The sequence below is a fragment of the Vipera ursinii genome (genome assembly GCF_947247035.1).
Source record: "Vipera ursinii genome assembly, chromosome: Z".
Taxonomy (NCBI): Eukaryota; Metazoa; Chordata; class Lepidosauria; order Squamata; family Viperidae; genus Vipera; species Vipera ursinii.
The window spans coordinates 52,838,590-52,855,124 of record NC_139517.1 but is presented as its reverse complement, the minus strand read 5'-3'; the positions used below and the strand labels follow the sequence as shown (position 1 = coordinate 52,855,124).

The 16,535-nt window shown below is 40.9% G+C and overlaps 1 protein-coding gene across 1 annotated transcript in view; it reads right to left on the bottom strand.

Moving 5' to 3' along the window:
• Positions 1-16,535, bottom strand: part of TMEM245 (transmembrane protein 245) — a 121,268-nt gene that overhangs the window by 58,380 nt on the left and 46,353 nt on the right. Inside the window, exons 9-10 of the mRNA XM_083377083.1 lie at positions 2,858-2,948; positions 1,890-1,988 (exon numbers count right to left, since the gene is read on the bottom strand). Coding sequence (XP_083233209.1) covers positions 1,890-1,988; positions 2,858-2,948 — 190 coding nt within the window. The remainder of the gene's footprint in view (positions 1-1,889; positions 1,989-2,857; positions 2,949-16,535) is intronic.

Below are 16,535 nucleotides of genomic sequence, written 5' to 3'. Positions count from 1 at the left end.
CAGGCAAACAAGGGTGAAGGTAATTTTTTAATGGCTTATTTTAGCACTTTCCTAATAGAATTTAAAATCTTGTCTCTGGTGATAAAAGATATTTGACAGCTACATAAAAGTTTTCTCAATTTCCCTGAAATATTTTCACTATTCTTTTATTCAATGACACACAAAGACTTTAATACACATATTAAAATGTTCCAATATCTCAGGGGCTGCCACAAAGAAGAGGGAGTCAAGCTATTCTCCAAAGCGCCTGAAGGCAGGACAAGAAGCAATGGATGGAAACTAGTCAAGGAGAGAAGCAACCTAGAATTAAGGAGAAACTTCCTGACAGTTAGAACAATTAACTAGTGGAACAACCTGCCTCCAGAAGCGGTGAATGCTCCAACACTGGAAGTTTTTAAGAAGAGACTGGACAGCCATTTGTCTGAAATGGTATAGGGGTTTCCTGCCTGAGCAGGGGGTTGGACTAGATCACCTCCAAGGTCCTTTCCAACTTATTATTATTATTATTATTATTATTATTATTATTATTATTATTATTATTATTATTATTAATTATTATTATTATTATTATTATTATTATTATTATTATTATTATTATTATTATTATTATTATTATTATTATATATACAAAGATAGAAAAAAACCCAGAATTCTTAGTTTTACACAACAGGATCAATTTCATCTTAAATCTTAGTTTGGTTCCTGTTCAAAGGTACTTGTAAAAAAGGTTCAGCAATTCTGCACTAAACTGTATAAGTAACCCATTTTTTATTTTTCACACAGAGAAGGAGAAAGATCAGTGTTATTATTTTTATTTTATTTTCATAAGTACCTTTATTTAGCCAAATCCGACTGTCTGACTCATCTCTGAACTGGGTCCATTTGCAAACTTGCGCCTGCACCTCCCACCGCCATCTGAATGTTGCTGGCTGCTGCTGAAGCTGTTGATGGCCCCTGAGCCTCTTGCCAAAGGGCATGTGCCAAAGACCAGAAGCGTCAGAGCCATGTTTTATTCCTCCCTTGGGGGGAATCAGCCATAAAGATGTGTCATGGTGCAACGCCCACAACTATGCAGCTTCGGAGAAGCGGCAGAGTTGTAATGGTGACAGTATAACAGTATAACATTGGCAAGCTGTGGGTAAACTGGGCTGGAAAAGCCACAGTGAAATGGGCATGGTTATTTGGCCAGAATGAATTGTCCTAGACCTGTGACAGTGAGACCAAAACAGAGCTGCAAAAGTGTCAGGGAAAAGGGACAGTATTTCAAAGTAAAAGCATCTCTATTTGAGAAGTCCTGCCTGCAAATAAGTGCCAGATGACATTCTGGTTGTTATCATATCAGGACTGCTTTAGATGATTTTAGCAATTGTCCTTATCTGTAGTGACAAGGACAATCTGTCAGCAATTCCAGTCTCAAGTTTTTTAGGGCCTTATGTATAAAGACTAACTTAGCAACTTGGTCACACATTTTACAATAGCTGCAGCTTCCAAACTAAGCAAAAAGACAGATCCACACAGAATTCATTCAAATACAAGATTCACAAGGATTCATGCTTATAGCATGTGATTTGTGTAGCTAGACTGTCCCTAGGAAGGAAAAAAATAGGTATATCCAGTCACCAACATCACTTGTTATACATTGTCATATGTGTTGCTAACTCAATATAAATCAATAATTGCTAGGCATGCTTCAGATGTAACTGCAGCCCATGTGTATGCCTTCTTAGTCTCTTCATTGGAAGCCCCCAGGTCATTAACAGAATCATGCATATTGAAAGAGATATTTACATAATCATATCGGGTGAAATTTATCTTTTTAACTGTTAACAAAATATTATGCTGTAATTTCTCGTGGATCAATATACTGACAATATAAAAAAGATACTCACTTTTGCACACCAAGAATGATACAGTCTGTCCCAAAGCTCTAGAACTCGCTTTTCAATCACAGCAGTGCTATTCACTTTTTCTCCTAATATTTTATCAAGCTATAAAATATAAAAAATGTATCAAAATATTTGAAAAGGAACATATTCACTGACGATTATGTATTTTATATTTACTAAATATCCATTAATCAAAGAAACTATTTTAGGTAGACAAATGCTCATCCCATTTATTCATTCACTTGCTAGAAATACTGCAAATATTGAAAAAAATAGATTTACAAAAATTAAGGGCCTTTATTTATTAAGAGAATGTTTTATATTGTCATTCAGTTTGAAAACTTTCCATACCATTGAAAAGTATTTAAATTGTAACAATAACAATTTCAGGTGTTATGTCTTTGGTTGATATAATTAAATCATGACAGTAATCAGAATGTATATAAAGGGAACAAGTAAAGTAACAGAATTTAGTTTATCAAATCCAGAACTGCATTATGTTCAGAACCAACAGGGTTTTTTGCTCAGTTAATACTGCTTAATAAAGACTAATGTATATTCTCCAAATAAGCTTGTGCAAGTCTTTTATTGGACTTAGCAGATGAACAAGTAACTGTTAAAATCTGATGTCATAATGAATTAGAAGGGAGAGCAGAATAAAAAAGCTTATTTAACATTTACAAATTATAGTTTAATAACAACTGCAAATTTATGGTTTTAATCTAAATAATTTGATATATCTATTTTAACATACTTTTTGTAGTTTTATTTTGCAGACCACTATGAAATCTGATAAATAATAGCAAAAAGGTATTTTTCATTAATATTTAAAGACAAACTATTTGCAAACTATGTCAAACTATGTCAATACTAAATATAGATCAAAGGTTACTTTTGCAGTCATGAATCTTTCTGAAAAGAAAGTAAGAAACATCAGAATATTAATTTCCAAAGAGGAATCTCATCATTACCTTATATGTTATCCATTCTCGTCCATACTGGTAAACATTAGTAGCAGCTGAATTCAAAGCCTTCTGAATGACTTGAGCTTCAGGAAGCCAACTAATTAAGAAATACAAATGTAAAAAATGCATTCTGATTGCACATATTCTAACTGGATATAAACTATCTCAGTAAATAAATGCAGATAGACAATGGTATTTTTAATAGGAATGATGTTTTTAAATGTAGTTTTTCCTGCCAAATTCAGACTTACATGTTTTTCTGAAAGTTCAGCATAGTGAACAATAGCTATTGAAATGCAACTCCAAAGAATCCTTGGTGTTCATCTGAAACATATTCACGTACAAGTATTTTTCTAACAATGGCAGAATAATGCAGATCAATGGAAAATATCAAACTTCCATAGGGATTTCTCAGGAATAGAGACTCTTTTTGAAAATATAATCTTTATTGAAAACATTTTTAACAAGATAATACAAATATTAGAAAAGAAATAAAGAAAATAACAACAGCAAATACCTAAGAAAATTTTAATAGCAGTTATAAATGCATTTATTTTTTACCCTCTCTATAAGGTTACTTCAAAATTTATCTTTCCATAAGCTACTTTTTCTAATCTACAAACTCATAAATCATAAGCACCTTTTTCTTTTTTATAATTTTATTAAACATTACAATTAGGAAAAATAAAAAGTAATACAAACTATAAAAATATAAAAAGAAAAAAATAGGAAGTACAAAAAAGAAGGAAAAAAGTAACTCCCCCCCTTCATAGTTTATCACCATCTCTTAAAACAGCTGCTCTGTTCTTTCCATATTTCTTAAAGCCGTTATTCATACCTAGTCAGCAAAAGCCCATTAAAGGCTACCAGAGATAACTACATATCTATTTTAACCTTCATCAAATAAGCCAACTCTATATTCCTTTCCTGCACTTTTAATAACTTTGGCTTTTAGTTCCTTCAATGTCCTAGTACTCAAACCTATGCCCACTGTGTCAATGACACTATCTAACCATTTCATCCTCTGCCATCCTCTTTTCCTTTTGTCTTCTATCTTTCCCAACAGCAGTGTCTTTTTCAATGAGTCCTCTTTTCTCACTTGGTGGTCAAAGTATTTGAGCTTCAGCTTCAGTATTGTTCTTCCAAAGAACAATGAAAGTTAATTTCTTTTAGGATTGACAGATCTGATCTCCTTGCAATCCAAGGGTTTTTCAAGAGTCTTCAACACTGCAGTTTGAAAGCATCAATTCTTCGGTGCTCAGCCTTCCTTATGATCCAGCTCTCATAGTCCATATAGTCGAAGCACAGCTTTGATTATATGAACCTTTGTTGGCAAAGTGATGTCTCTGCTTTTTAATATGCTGTCTAGGTTTGCCATAGCTTTCCCCCCCAAAGAGCAAAAGTCATGGCCGCATTCACAGTCTGCAGTGATCTTGGAGCCAAAGAAAATAAAATCTACCACTGCTTCCATTTCTTTCCTGTCTGCCAGGAAGTGGTGAGACCAGATGCCATGATCCTAGTTTTTTTAATGCTGAGTTTCAAGCCAGCTTTTTGCACTCTCCTCTTTCACCCTCATCAAGAGGTTCTTTAGTTCCACTTCATTTTCTGCCACTAGAATGGTATTGTCTTCATATCTGAGATTGTTGATATTTCTCTTGGCAATCTTAATTCTGGCTTGTGATTCATCCAACCTGGCATTTTGCATGATGTACTCTGCATATAAGTTAAATAAGCAGAGTGACAATATAGTCATATCTTTTTCCCTATTTTGAACCAACTGGTAGTTCCATGTCTGGTTCGAAATGTTGCTTTGTGGCCCTATTGGCATACAGGCTTCTGTATGGTACATCTACCTCTTTAAGGAACTTGCCACAGATTATTGTTGTCTACACAATGAAAAGTTTAGCATAGTCAATGAAGCAGAAACAAAAAATTTTTCTGGAACTCCCTTGCTTTTTCCAGTGAATGTTGGCAATTTGATCTCTAGTTCCTCTGCCTCTTCAAAAACCCAGCTTATACTTCTGGTAGTTCTCAGTTCACATACTGCTGAAGCCAAGCTTGTAGGACTTTGAGCATAACTTTGCTACCATGTGAAATAAATGCAATTGCATGGTAATTTGAACATTCTTCGGCATTATCCTTCTTTGGAATTGAAATATAAACTTATCTTTTCCAATCCTGTGGCCACTGTTGAGTTTTCCAAATTTCCTCACAAATTGAGTGCAACCCTTTAATAGCACCATCTTTTAGAATTTTAAATAGCTCAACTGGAATACTGTCACCTCTGCTAGCTTTGTTGTTGATAATGCTTCCTAAGGCCCACTTACTTCACATTCCAGAATATCTGGCTCAAGGTCAGCAATCACACAATATTGGTTATCAGGGACATTAAGATCTTTCTTGCACAGTTCTTCTTTGTACTCTTGCCACCTCTTCTTAATTTCTTCTGCTTCTGTTAGGTCTGTATCGTTTTTGTCCTTTATCATGTCCATCTTTGCAATATTCCCTTGATACCGTGTTTCTCTGAAAGCAAGGCCTATCCTGAAAATAAGCCCTAGTTTGATTTTTGGGGGTGGGCCTAATATAAACCCTACCCCCCAAAATAAGCCCTAGTTTTGGGGCAAGGCACACACTTAAAAATCAAGCTAGGGCAGGGGTAGTAGTGTGGATCTACCCCACACGCCTCACACCCACTTACCTTGCAGCCAGGCCTCTCCTCACCAGCCCATTTCTTCTTTGGCGCCTTCTGCAGCCAGACCTGCATTTCTCAGTCACAGGCCTTCCCAGGAGGCCTGGAAAGCTATGGATTCAATCCATAGCTCAGTTCTGCAAGACCTCTGCAGCAAAGGACCGAGCTCTGGATTGAATCCATAGCTTGGTACTTGGCTGTGTAGAGATCAAGCCAAGTGTAATCTTTCAAAATATAATCTTTTATGTATAATCAATCTCTCATGTACAACAGCTATTGTTGATTTATTTTTGCTTCCTTTCTGTATGTGCTCCATTGTATTCTAAATTGTGCTGACCAAAAAAAATGTTTCTAAAACTGTGTTTTTTTCAAGGAAAAGCCTAGCTAAGAAATTGCAACACTTCGCTCATCTCCTACCACCTCTCTCCTTGAATTGTAAAACTTTCCCTTCTTGTTTTTCAGCCATGGCTTTAAAATGTAACAGCTCTCTACCTGCCTGCAAAGTAACAAAGTTAATGGGCTAATTGCCAGTTATTGTGCTATTGTGTGTTCAAGCTTAGAGATGCAGAAATGTAACACCAGGATAGATGAGGAGATTCAAAGAATTTTTTTTAGATGCGCAAGAACCTTGTGATGTATATTAGTTATAAAAAGCAAAAACTTTTCTGATTATGTGTTCTCTGCTCTCCATCTTCTCTGCTGCCTAAAGGAGAGTGGAGTGTCCAGCACTATATCTTTGATCAAAGAAATAAAGCTGTGTTCTAATTCAGATGCCTCGTGTTCAGAGTCTCATTGGGATTTATTTGGATTCTGAGCTGAAAAACCTTACAGCTGCATAGGCCTTCTGGAAAGGCCTGACTGTAAAATGCAGGCCACAATGCATCTGCAGAATAAAGCTATTCCTTCAACCCCAGAAAAAGTAGACTGGCTGGATGGGGCTGTAGATGCCAGAGGTAACACATCTCCCCAAAATAAGACCTGGTCACTCTTTTGGAGGCAAAAAAAACCACAAATAAAATATGGTCTTGTTTTGGGGAAAACAATTTTCTTAAAGAGATCGCTAGTCTTTCCCATTCTATTGTTTTCCTCTATTTCTTTGCATTGTTCATTTAAGAAGGCCTTCTTATCTCTCCTTGCTATTCTATGGAAATTTGCATAAAATTGGGTACATTTTTCCTTTCTTCTTGCCTTTCACTTTCCTTCTTTCAGCTATTTGTAAGACCTCGTCAGATAACCACTTAGCCTTCTTGCATTTCTTTTTTTTATGGGATGCTTTTAGTTTAGGAAGTATGCAATCCTGAAACTGAGACAGGAAGTAGGAGCTGCCATGCATGAGTGGAAGAAGGCTGAGCCTCAAATTTCAAAGGAGTGGCGGGACTTGCAGGGCATGTTTAGCAAGAAGGGCTGAGATGAGCTCCCATTCCACTGACCAACAGACTACTCCATAGATATCTTGCCGAGGGATAAACTACCCAAGCCCAAACCGTACTCGATGACCCCAAGGGAGCTGCATCTTTTTTATAGATAAAAACCTAAACCAGGAATTTATCCAACCAGCTCAATGCAGGGTGGCCACCCTGGTGCTATTCTGGAGAAAAAGGATGGATCCCCTTCGCTTATGCATGGACTGTAGAGAGTTAAACACTGTGTATGTGGAAAACATCTACCCACTCCCACTAATGAAGGACAGCTTTGAAGCTTTCAAAGTGTGAATTCCATCAGAGCAAAATTGACTATTTGGGTTACTGTATTTCCTATGAGGGGATAGAGATGGACTCCGAGAAAGTTAAGGCAATGCTGGAGTTCTCTACTGGCTTCTGGAATTGCTGGAAGGGAGTGTTGCAAAGAGGATGGGGAATTTAAGGGGATTTCCCTTTCTTCAGTGGATGGAAGGAAAATTTTCTCACTCTGAAGAAAGAGACCTCACATCTGGCAAAAATGTTCAGAATGCTGGCTTCAGAATGGGATAATTGGCTGCAGTCAATTATCCCCCACTGAAGCCGACCTTTGCCTGCCCCTCCCCCAGCACTCCTCCCCCACCACTCCTCTCCTGCTCCTTCCAACTGGGCAATTTGTCCAGGGATACTTGTCCTAGCCAATTTGTAGAGCAGGACAATTAGCTTCATGACCTGGCAGCCGGCCCATGTGCCAACTGGTGGGCCTCTATCTTCCCATTGGGCACAGCCCTGGAGCTTAGCTTCCTGAACTGCTCAAATTCCTTCTCCAACATTTGGGTTGGGCTATGGATGGAGGGAGGGAGACACTTTCTTCACCTTGCTGGAAAAATTTTCAGGGTCCTCACCGGAATGGGACTGTTGTGAGATGTCAGGGGAGAGAGAAAACATTGAGAGAATAGGGGTGGGGGTTCTGTGCTCTTTGCAGAGAAGCAGGTCTCAGACAGGGGGATGCCGTTTGTGGTGGCAAGCGCAGGGAGGGTGGGAGCGAGAAGACATGCAGCAATAATTTTAATTGTCCCTACTGAAGCTCTTTCATCCTTTGGAATTCTGTTTGCAGCAGCAGAGGTGTCTGCAGCAGATGGAGGAACTAGAGCAATGCGAGGAGAGGCGGGGCAATGGGCCTCCAAGCCTGCCTGTCAGGTGCTGCAACCGGAGTTCCAAAGGGTGAAAAAGTTTCAGAATGCTTAGTTGTATGGCTTGGGGACAGAGTTGTGCACTTCCAAAGCTCTTTCACCCTTCGGAAAACTGGTTGCAGCCACAGAGATGTCTGGAAAGAGGACGGGGGTCTGCAGCAGGTGGAGAACCCAGGGCAGCATGAAAAAAGATTTTTTTTTTAAAAAACGATTACTTTAAAATATATATTTTTACATTATCTTTTAGTTTTTAAAAAGATACGTTTCAATTTTTTAAAATGTATTTTTTAGATTTTTTAAAAAAACAATTTAGTTTTTTTAAAAAGTAGATTTTAGATTGTTTAAAAATGTTTTGATTGGTTTAAAACATTTTTTTAGATTTTTTAAAGTTAGCTTTAGATTCCTTTAAGTTTTTTTAAACTTTTTTTCAAAAGATTTTTTAGAATTTTTTAAAAGCCAGTTTTAGATATTTTTAAGAGATGTTCTTAGATTTTTTTTAAAAAAAAGTTTTCTAGCTTTCAGTGTGCTTTCTATTTTTGTCTTTTATGCTTTTAGGTTTTAAAACAATTTTGTATCCCTCTTTCCTTATGCTGGCCTTTGAATATAAAAAAGTTCATTGATCAATTGTGGAAAGAAAAAGGATTAGGTTGGGCAGGGTAAAGAAATTTCGCTTTGGCATATTGCAAAAGAATTAGAAACTTGCCCTAAAATCTGCAAGAAAGATTTTAGGAGATTTTCAGCCTTGTATTCTCTTACAAGAGTTACTGACTACTGGTTGATTCTTGTCCCTGGGAAACAGCCCTGTTCACACTTGGCAGGTTTAAGAGATGTGGACCTCAACTCCCAAAATTCCTCAGCCATACATTCTGGGAGGTGATGTTCACAAGTGTAAAGTTTGTCATGTTTCACAAACATTGCTCTAAAGTCTATATCGGTAATCCTTGACTTCCAACCATACGTGGGGTGTTTTTAATCAATGGTTGGTGAGTTCTGCTCCACTTTATACCTCTGAGCTTTGGTGGTGCAGTGGTTAGGATGCAGTAGTGCAGGCTACTTCTGCTAACTGCCGGCCATCTGCAATTTGACAGTTCAATTCTCACTGGTCAAGGTTGACTCACTTCCATCCTTCCGAAGTCGGTAAAATGAGGACCCAGACTGTTGGGGGCAATATGCTGATTCTGTAAACTGCCTTGTTGTTGTTGTTGTTAGTTGCGAAGTCGTGTCCGACCCATCATGACCCTATGGACAACGTTCTTCCAGGCCTTCCTGTCCTCTACCATCTTCTGGAGTCCATTTAAGCTCACACCTACTGCTTCAGTGACTCCATCCAGCCACCTCAAAAAACTGCCTAGAGGACTGTAAAGCACTGTGAAGTGTTATATAAGTTTTAGTGCTATTGCAATTGCTATTTTTGCCACAGTTGTTAAGCAAATATTGTAGTTAAGTGAATCACATGGTTGTTAAGTGAATTCATCCTCCCTTATTAACTTTGCTCATAATATATGAATAGCATTTGTTATATGGCATTATAACAAGGTCAATTTAGCAGGGAAAGTTATTGGATTTGTTATGCTTTTATTTTTATTGTGCTTTACTGTTTTAAGAAATGTTTTAAGATTGATTATCATAGATTTGTTTCTGTTTCAAGTCTGGTTACATTATTTAACTGTTTCTGTGATAATGTAAATACTGCTAAGCTTGTAAGCCGCCCTGAGTCTTCAGAGAAGGGTGGGATATAAATGGAATTAAAATAAATAAATAAATAAATAAATTTGCAAAATAAATACAACAGACTTTCTCTTAAACTAGTTTCAATAAGTGAATCATCCTTTTTTAAAGTTACTTCAAATTTCCTTCATAATTTTTTTTTCCTGGACCTTAACTATCCTTCCAATACATTTGAATCCATTTTAAAATAACTCAAAATTTGACACTTGAGTCCTCAACTTATCAGTGACCAAAGTTACAATGGCAATGAAAAAAGTAACTTAGGACTATTTTTCACATTTACCACCATTAAAGCATCCTCATGGTCACATGATAATAATTTGGATGCTTGGAAACTGACTCATCATTATGACAGTTACAATGTCTTGGGTCATGTGATCCCGTTTTGTGATCACCTGATTTCATAACTGTGTTACTAACTTAACAACTGGTAGATTCACATAACAATTGTGTGGAGAATGATCATAAAATGTGGCAAAACTCTCTTAACAGTCTTACTTATTAACAGAAATTTTGTGTTTGAAAGTCAAGGACTACCTTTACTTTAATTTTACAATTAATCATGGATATCACTAGAGATAGTATTAAATAAAGAGTCCTTGACTTATAACAATTTGTTTAGTGACTGTTCAAAGTTGCAATGGCACTTAACAAAATGGCCTACAACTGTTCTTCGCACTTAGGACTTTTTATTTTAAAATTCTTTACAGAAAACCTAAAAAATACCTTTTAAAAAAGTCTAAATTGTATCTTTTAAAGAACTCTAAAACTATCTTTTAAAAATATCTAAAAAATATTTTCAGGAAATATTTAAATAAGTTTTTTAAAAAATTAAAATACCTTTAAAAGAAAAAAAAATCTCTCTCATTCCTCTATCCCAGCTACTTCTCCAAACCTGGCTTGGTATCTTGCAATTCCCCAGCTTGTGGTAGACTGCCCCCTCCCACTGTCCTCCAATCGTTGCCCAGCTCCTTTGTTGGCTAGCATGTGTCACATGAATGCAAAGTGAGATTCTATTGAGGGGAAGGGAATAAAATACCCCTTAGGGCACGGGTTGGCAACCCACGGCTCTGAAGCCGCATGCGGCTCTTTCAGCTTTCTCCTGCGGCTCCAAGTCATCCTCCGCCATTTGCAGAGAGAGACAGAGACAGAGAGAAGCACTGAAAACCCCACGGAAACTCTCCCCCAAACAAGCCTGATGGACACAGTACTTCCAACAGTTCAATTTTCCTCTGTTATCTGCCAGTGGGAAAATCTTCCTACCAGATGCCTTATTGAAATTACAGCAATATAACAGTTTAAAGACAAAAATAGTTAAACCCATGCTTCTCCTGCAGCAGCTAGCAGCACCAGTGACCACTAGAGCGCAGTCAAAGAGTTAACCTCTCCTAGAGACCACTGTCACATCCGAATTCAAACAAACGTCAGACAAAGATGACTGATTCCTTAAACACAAAAACCTCTGTTCCATGCAAGACGGCCTTGCATGGGTAGGGAGGAAATTGTATATGCCAGTTAGCCAGAGACTATGGACTATGCAAACCTGCCATGACTCCAAAGCAGATGGGCACTTTGGATTCGTGAAAATGTTACATCTCTTAAAGCAACAGTTTTGGTGGCCCTCCATTAAGAAAGATGTGGAGGGTTATGTTGCCAGGTGCCCTAACTGTGCAGTAGCAAAATGAAGTCAAGAAAAAACACCTGGCCTTTTGTAATCAGTCGCAAACCCTTCAGCATTCTGGAGAGAGATCTCTATGGCAGGGCTTTTCAACCAGTGGTACGGGTACCACCTGTGGTACATTAGCACCTGGCAGGTAGTACGTGACCATCCTAGAAAAGTGGTAGCGGGGGAGGGGAATGAGGTAAACTAGTGGCAGCACTGTATAAGCCTGGGTGAGAGATGGCTGGACCTGTAGGGCTGTCAGGGCTCAGTGGAAATGCCAGAATCAGTGCCAGGCTCCAGCTGGAGCTCAGCGCTGATCCTGGTGCTTCTGAGCCCAGAAGAAGCGCCGATCAGCTGGAATGTTGCAGCATCTCCAGGGTCTTGTGATTTACATTCAAATGCTTGGCAACTGATTCATATTTATGATGGTAACAGTGTCCCAGGGTCATGTGAAGTGACCAAAACCTGCTCAACCAAACACCACCCCCCACCCCACCCCTACTGCCAATCCTCAACAGAAATGCTCACAATGAAAACCTCGGACAGGAGGAAGAGTGCTGCCAGGGGGGCAGGCAGGTGTCTTGCTCAGCTGTGACTTGAGCATTTTTTTCAGTGCCATTGTAACTTCAAACAGTAACCAAGCGAACTGTTGTAAGTTGAGAATCACCTGTACTTCATCACTTTTTTCTTTTCTTTTTTTTTTTTTTTGGTCATCAAGTTTTTGACACCTTGCTAGGCAACTGGTGGTACTCGGATGTAGCCATATCCTAAAAGTGGTACAATGGGTGAAAAGGTTGAAAAGCCCTGCTCTATGGATTTTATTGTAGAACTACCAGAGAGTGGTATAATACCATTATTTGGGTGATGACTGTCCTGTTTTCAAAACAGGTCCATTTCATCCCTTGCTCAAAAATACCAATTGCAAACTTTGGCAAAGATGTTCCTTCACCATATCTATTGTTTGCACGGAGCCCCACAGTGCATAATCTCTGAAAGGGGGGTCCAATTCCCCTCAAAGTTCTGGAGGGCATTTTTGGACCTTTGGGGTACAGACCAGGGCCTGTCATCTAGCCATCATCCTCAAACAAATGGTGGGAAAGAGCAAACCAACTCAGTATTGGAGCAGTACTGGACCAACCTCCTGCCATTTGCTGAAGTAACATACAACAATGCAGTCCGTTCTAGCCCGGGGTTCACTCCTTTTCAAGTTCCACTGGCCACATTTTCAACCCCATGCTTGAATTGCAAAATAACAAGCCCACCATCCTTTCCCTTAAGGAATTGATTAAGCAGTTGCAGAACACCTGGCCAGTAGTCACAAAAGCCTTAGATAAAACTAGAGCAGCTTATAAGGCTCAGGCAGACAAGAAAAAGATGAAACCTAAACTTCAAAGTAGGGGACCGGGTATACCTAATAGGATCCTTCAGTCATTGCAGCCCTCAAAGAAACTGGGGCCCAAATTTGTGGATCCATTCCCAATAAAACACATAATAAACCCTATCGCAGAGGAAGCTGGAACTCCCAAAATTCTTGAGGCAAATCCACCCCATATTCCACTGCAGCCTGTTAAAACCTGAAATTACCTTGTCTTTAAGGCCAGCAGTTCCCCCTGCACCTCTACCCATTATAGTAGAGAGTGAACATAGGGCTGCTGCCTCGCTTTCCGTGCCGTGCCTGGGCGCGGCTTCTTTCCCCTGGACATCGGGAGCACCCACCCCACCTATTGCTCGTTCCAGGACAGCTGCCACTGTCCTGTGCTCTCCAGCCCATTACCGGCCGGCCGGGCATGCCTACCTCCGGGCTTCCTCGGCCTCTCCCCTCCCCCAGGCTGAGGCTGGTCAGATTCCCCTGTGGGTAGCCCTGCACCCATCCCCGGGCAGCCCTCCTCCTCCATCCTTCTGCTCCTTCTGCAGGTGGACCGGGGCTTACCGAGCCAGGCAGCGCCTCTCCCCGCATGTGTCCTCAGGCGGAGCCAGGCAGCCACGGCTCTCACTACCCTCCAGCCTCTATTTGCCAAGGCCCGAGCTCACCATGCCCAGCTTGATAACGATGGGCTGGAAAGCGCGGGATGGCAGCAGGTGCCCTGGGACAAGCAGTACGTAGGGTGGGCATTCCCAATGTCTGTGGGGAAAGAAGCAGCGAGGAGGCTGCATGCCCAGTCCAGCCTAGCCCCGGCACAGAAAGCGAAGTAGCAGTTACACGTGCGTTGGACCCAACCCTTGCAGAGCGCCCTTCTCCCATCGCCCTGACAGGGTTTCTTACCTCCACCCGGCTTGTTCCGCGGCCTCATGGCAGCAGCATTGGGCAGGAGGTGGCAAACGAGGCTTGCTGAGAATCGAGCTGCATTTGCCACTGCCACCTTTGAAGCCAGCAATCAGCAGCGCCCCGTCACGGGAGGACTTGGGGGTGTAGGGGTCCAGCCCTATGAAGCCCACCTTCTTCTTGCCTGAGCTGCCCGGATACACGTCCCCATTGTGCAACTCCGTATCAGTGGCTGTGGGGAGGCTGATCGCATGCGCAAGCAGGACAGCAACACAGGGCAGAAGCACTGTCTAGGGTCAGAAGGGAGGCAGGACAGATTGCAGGCACCCGCAATCTGCCCAGCCTCCCCTCTGGCCCTATGCAGTGCCTCTGCCCTGCACGGCTGTCCTGCTTGTGCTTATGATCAGCCTCCGTGCCACCGGCACTGTCAGCACCCACAACCTGCCCAGCCTCCCCCTGGCCCTCCCCCTGGGCAGAGCTTCTACCTCACGCAGCTGTCCTGCTCATGCATGGGATTGACTTCTGCGCCACTGCCGACAGCCGCAATCTGCCTGGCCTCCCCCCCAGCCCCAGGCAACGACTTTGCTTCGCGCAGCTCTGCCAGTCGCGCAAGCAATTGGCCTCCAAGCAATTGGCCACCACTACCAGCACCTGCAATTTGCCCAGCCTCCCCTCCAGCCCTTGGCAGCACTTCTGCCTGTGCAGCTCGCGTGTGCAATTGGCCTCTGTGCCGATGGTGCTAGCAGCGCCCTCAATCTGCCTGGCCTCTCCTCTGGCTCCAGGTTGCGCCTCTGCCCTGCGCAGCTGTCCCATTCATGCTTGTGATCGGCCTCTGTGCTGCCGGCGCCGCCAGCGCCTGCAACCTGCCCAGCCTCCCCTCTGGCCCCGTGCTTCTGCCTTGCACTGCTGTCCCACTTGCACGTGCGATTGGCCACTGGCACCGCTGGCAATCTGCCCAGCCTCCTCTTCCCCTGCTTTACCCAGTTCGTCCTGGGGGACCCATGCCCGTTAACCCTCCCACCACCATGTAGGATAAGGTTGCCAGATGACCTCGCCTACCCCAATTGTTTTTTTTACTAACCTGCCTTTCAGCTGCATTCCGTTCCTCCGTCTGCTTCTTAGCCTTCACCACGTGTTTGTGGGACTATCGGTAAAAAAGAAAAAGAAGTTCCATGAGACTTTCTAACTTCTTGCGAGATCTCGCAAGAAGTTAGAAAGTCTCATGGAACTTTTTTTTGTCCCACAAACACATGGCGAAGGCTGAGAAGCGAATGGAGAAACAGAATGCAGCTGAAAGCAGGTTAGTAAAAAAAACACCACTTGGGGGAGGCAAGGGCATCTGGCCAGGGGCAGGGGTGGCAACCTTACCCTGCATGTCTTCAGCAGGTGTCTGGCAGGGGGAGGGAAGCAACAGGCCCTGCCCCACCCCTCGCATGGAGTGCCCTGCTCCTACCACTCCCCCCACACAGCACCTTTTTTCCAGCCCTGACACGTCACTTTCTTCACCGCTATGTGGGACTGAAAATAAAGTTCAATCAAGCAATTCCAACTTTGTGAGATCTTTTTTTTCCTGCAAGAAGTTGAAATTGATTGATTGAACCTTTTTTTTTTTTGCACATGGTGGCGGAGACCTAGAACTGGGGCGACGGCATGTGTGCCCACAGAGAGGGCTCTGCATGCCACCTGTGGCACGCATGCCATTGGTTCGCCACCATGGAGCTACGCAATACCTAGTAGCCTGGAAAAATCTCCAAATTTCCCAAAATCAATGGGTGCATAAAAAACATGTTAGAACCCCTAAACTGCTCAAATGTTTTCATGCTTGTTACCCAGACAAACCTGATTAACCTAATATTTTTCTTTCCTCCCTATTTCATTATTTTCTCTCTCTCCAGATTTCTCCTTTTTTTAAAAAAATATGTTTTATTAATTTTTAACATAATCATCTTAATATTTGGGAAACAGCATGTTGTCTGGGTTAGTATTTAAAAAAATAATCAATAACAATTAATTTCTATAATTCTATAGTCCATATAATGGCTTTGCTTGATTTTCTCTTCTTCCAACAATATTCTCTTTTTTCAACTTAAATTAATACAGTTCTTATTTGAATAAATGACAATTAAAGTATAGATATTTTTCTCATATTTCTGGAAATAATAACATCATCAATATAAAGCTTCTTTTTTAACTGCCTTGTCATATATACTATTTACAGAATTCTTATTTAAATTTGTTTTCCCCACAATATTCAAAGCATGCTTACTGGTTAAGATTTTCTCAAAATTAGTTACACTTTTAAGTCTTTTTTCTCATATAAGCCATCCCAACACTTTTACATTTCTCATACCTTAAAAAAAAAGGGAGGGGACAGAGAAAACATTTCTTTTATATAAACCATCCCAACATTTTTATATTTCTCTTGTCAAAAAGCAAAACACAAAGAAAAAAAGAAAGAAAAAATGTTATTTTTGAATGTTATTGCTTGACAACTATGTTACTTGAGGGGTTCATCCCTCTTAAACTAATCTTCATTTATATCCAAAATCTTTCTATTTCTTTAACCATATTGGGGAAGAAATGGAGGTAGTAACAGATTTTATTTTCCTGGGCTCCAAGATCACTGCAGATGGGGACTGTAGCCAAGAAATTAAAAGACGCTTGCTCCTCGGGAGGAAAGCCATGGCAAATCTAGACAACACACTAAAATGCAGAGACATCACCCTGTCAACAAAAGTGCGTATAGTCAAA